This window comes from Carlito syrichta, unplaced genomic scaffold, assembly GCF_000164805.1.
Source record: "Carlito syrichta isolate Samal-C Ts95f unplaced genomic scaffold, Tarsius_syrichta-2.0.1 Scaffold86768, whole genome shotgun sequence".
NCBI lineage: Eukaryota > Metazoa > Chordata > Mammalia > Primates > Tarsiidae > Carlito > Carlito syrichta.
In genome coordinates, this window is record NW_007030864.1 from 58,161 (window position 1) to 60,559 (window position 2,399).

The window sequence follows — 2,399 nt, forward strand, 5'->3', positions numbered from 1 at the left end:
CAACTCAAAAAAAAAAAAAAAAAAGATGCTGAGTTTGTGGTAAGTCGTTATAGTAGCAAACGGGAAATGAACATAGCTTCACTTCAGTGCCAATACCTGGCCTACAGCAGGACCTCAGTAAATATTTTTCAAATGAGTGAAACCATGTTGGAGAACAGGGCACCAGTGTTAAAATAAGAGGAGAGTCAGGCAGGTCGTTAGGATCCTATTTCAGTATCATAAACTTGAGGTGTTGAGGACCTGTCCCCCTTTTTAATTTTTTCCCTTCAACCTTTCAGAGCTCTTTGGTTTTCTTTCAGGCTGGCAGCCTCAACCTAAAGGTCAAGCATCACCCAGGGAGCAGGGCCTTCTTGAAGAGGACTCATCCAATGTCACAGAAAGGGAAAGATTCCCAAGAGGTGCTTCTTGTCCTGTTCTGTTAGGGGAAAACTGGCAGTGTCAGGGCTGGGGCCAGGGCCAGGTGCTCAAGAAGGACCAGAATAACCTGAAACAATTAGAATTTGGCCTCAAGGAAGCACCAATTCAAGATCAAGGCTATGAAACTCTCAGACTTGGGGAAAACCCAAATCCATTCCCAGAGATTTCTAGGAGAGAATATCTCTGTACTTACGATTCACAGATTACAAACTTGGAACATAATGCAAGTTTAGTCAGTCAGCAGATGGGTTCCCCAGGAGAACAGCCCAGTGAAAACAGTGACTGTCACAAAGCTTCCAATCAGGCTGTTCCAGTTGCAGAACTTGCAAGAAGCCAAGTGCAGGATAAGCCCTACAAATGTACTGACTGTGGGAAGTCATTTAACCATAATGCACACCTCACAGTGCACAAGAGAATTCATACGGGAGAGAGACCTTATATGTGCAAAGAGTGTGGGAAAGCCTTCAGCCAGAACTCCTCCCTCGTTCAACATGAGCGAATCCACACAGGAGACAAGCCCTACAAGTGTGCCGAATGTGGGAAGTCTTTTTGCCATAGTACACACCTTACCGTCCATCGGAGAATCCACACAGGGGAGAAACCCTATGAGTGTCAGGACTGTGGGAGGGCCTTCAACCAGAACTCATCCCTGGGCCGGCACAAGAGGACACATACTGGAGAGAAGCCGTATACCTGCAGTGTGTGTGGGAAATCCTTCTCTCGGACTACTTGCCTTTTTCTGCACCTGAGGACTCACACTGAGGAGAGGCCTTATGAATGTAACCACTGTGGGAAGGGCTTCCGGCACAGCTCCTCCCTAGCCCAGCATCAGCGAAAGCATGCTGGGGAGAAGCCCTTTGAGTGCCGCCAGAGGCTGATTTTTGAGCAGACGCCAGCTCTGACAAAGCATGAATGGGCAGAAGCCCTTGGCTGTGACCCACCTTTGAGTCAAGATGAGAGGACTCACCAGAGCGATAGGCCCTTTAAATGTAATCAGTGTGGAAAGTGTTTCATTCAGAGCTCTCACCTCATCAGACACCAGATAACTCATACCAGAGAGGTGGAGCCTCATGGGCGAAACCGGAGGCGTGAACAGTCCTTTGGCCGTAGTAGCTCACACCTTGTCCGTCATCAGCACTCAAATTCAAGAGAGACCTCTGCAGGTGGGGTAAAGGCAGGACAGCCAGAAAGCAGGGCTCTGGCCTTGTTTGACATCCATGAAATCATGCAAGAGAAAAACCCTGTGCACGTAATTGGAGTGGAAGAGCCTTCTGTTGGTGCTTCCATGTTACTTGACATCAGAGAATCCACATAGGAGAGAAATTCTGCAGATGACTTTTAACCACAGGTACAAAAATGTGGTAAGTCCACATAGTGCATTCATGGAAAGGGGCTGGGGATGGAAATGTTGATGGGTTACCTGACTAAGGAAGCGATACTTCCCAAATACCTAAGATCGGTGGATTCCAAATCTACCAAACTCAGTGCCCCTTTTAACAACAGTTATTTTGTGACATTCCCTCCATTACTCCACAGTGAGTTCACAGGTGATATAACCTACCCACATATGCCATGTCAAAAAGTCAATATACAGCCCTGTTTTGTAAAGCATAATTAAAATGAAAGTAATTTATGGTAGAGTAATGTGAGAGAGTAATGTGTACTGAGTCTGTGCAGTATCTCGCCTTGCAAGTGTTTGAGCCCAGTTTCACCAGGAGCCCTGGGGCAATTCCCTGTTCCTTGCAGACTAGAAGCAGGTATAGTGTTGGCCATGGAAAAACTGTGAAGGACATTCCTGTGTGGAATGACTTTCCAAAATAGTGACTAACTCTTGGAAGAGTTTTGAACAAAACAACATGCTGATGCATTTCTGAAAAATTGTGTGTAAATTCCAAGCATGCAGCAATTAATTTGTGTTTATATATAAAGTTGAGTTATGCTCTCAGTTCATATATTGCAAACTGGTTGTTTCATAGGTGTGT

The 2,399-nt window shown here is 45.8% G+C and overlaps 1 protein-coding gene across 1 annotated transcript in view; it reads left to right on the forward strand.

Annotated features, from left to right (window-relative positions):
* The window catches only part of ZNF8 (zinc finger protein 8), a 12,805-nt gene extending 10,744 nt beyond the window's left edge, over nucleotides 1-2,061 (forward strand). The window contains exon 4 of the mRNA XM_008057356.2: nucleotides 300-2,061. Within this exon, the coding sequence (XP_008055547.1) occupies nucleotides 300-1,732 (1,433 nt within the window). The 3' untranslated portion in view covers nucleotides 1,733-2,061. The remainder of the gene's footprint in view (nucleotides 1-299) is intronic.
* The last annotated feature ends 338 nt before the right edge of the window (nucleotides 2,062-2,399 follow it).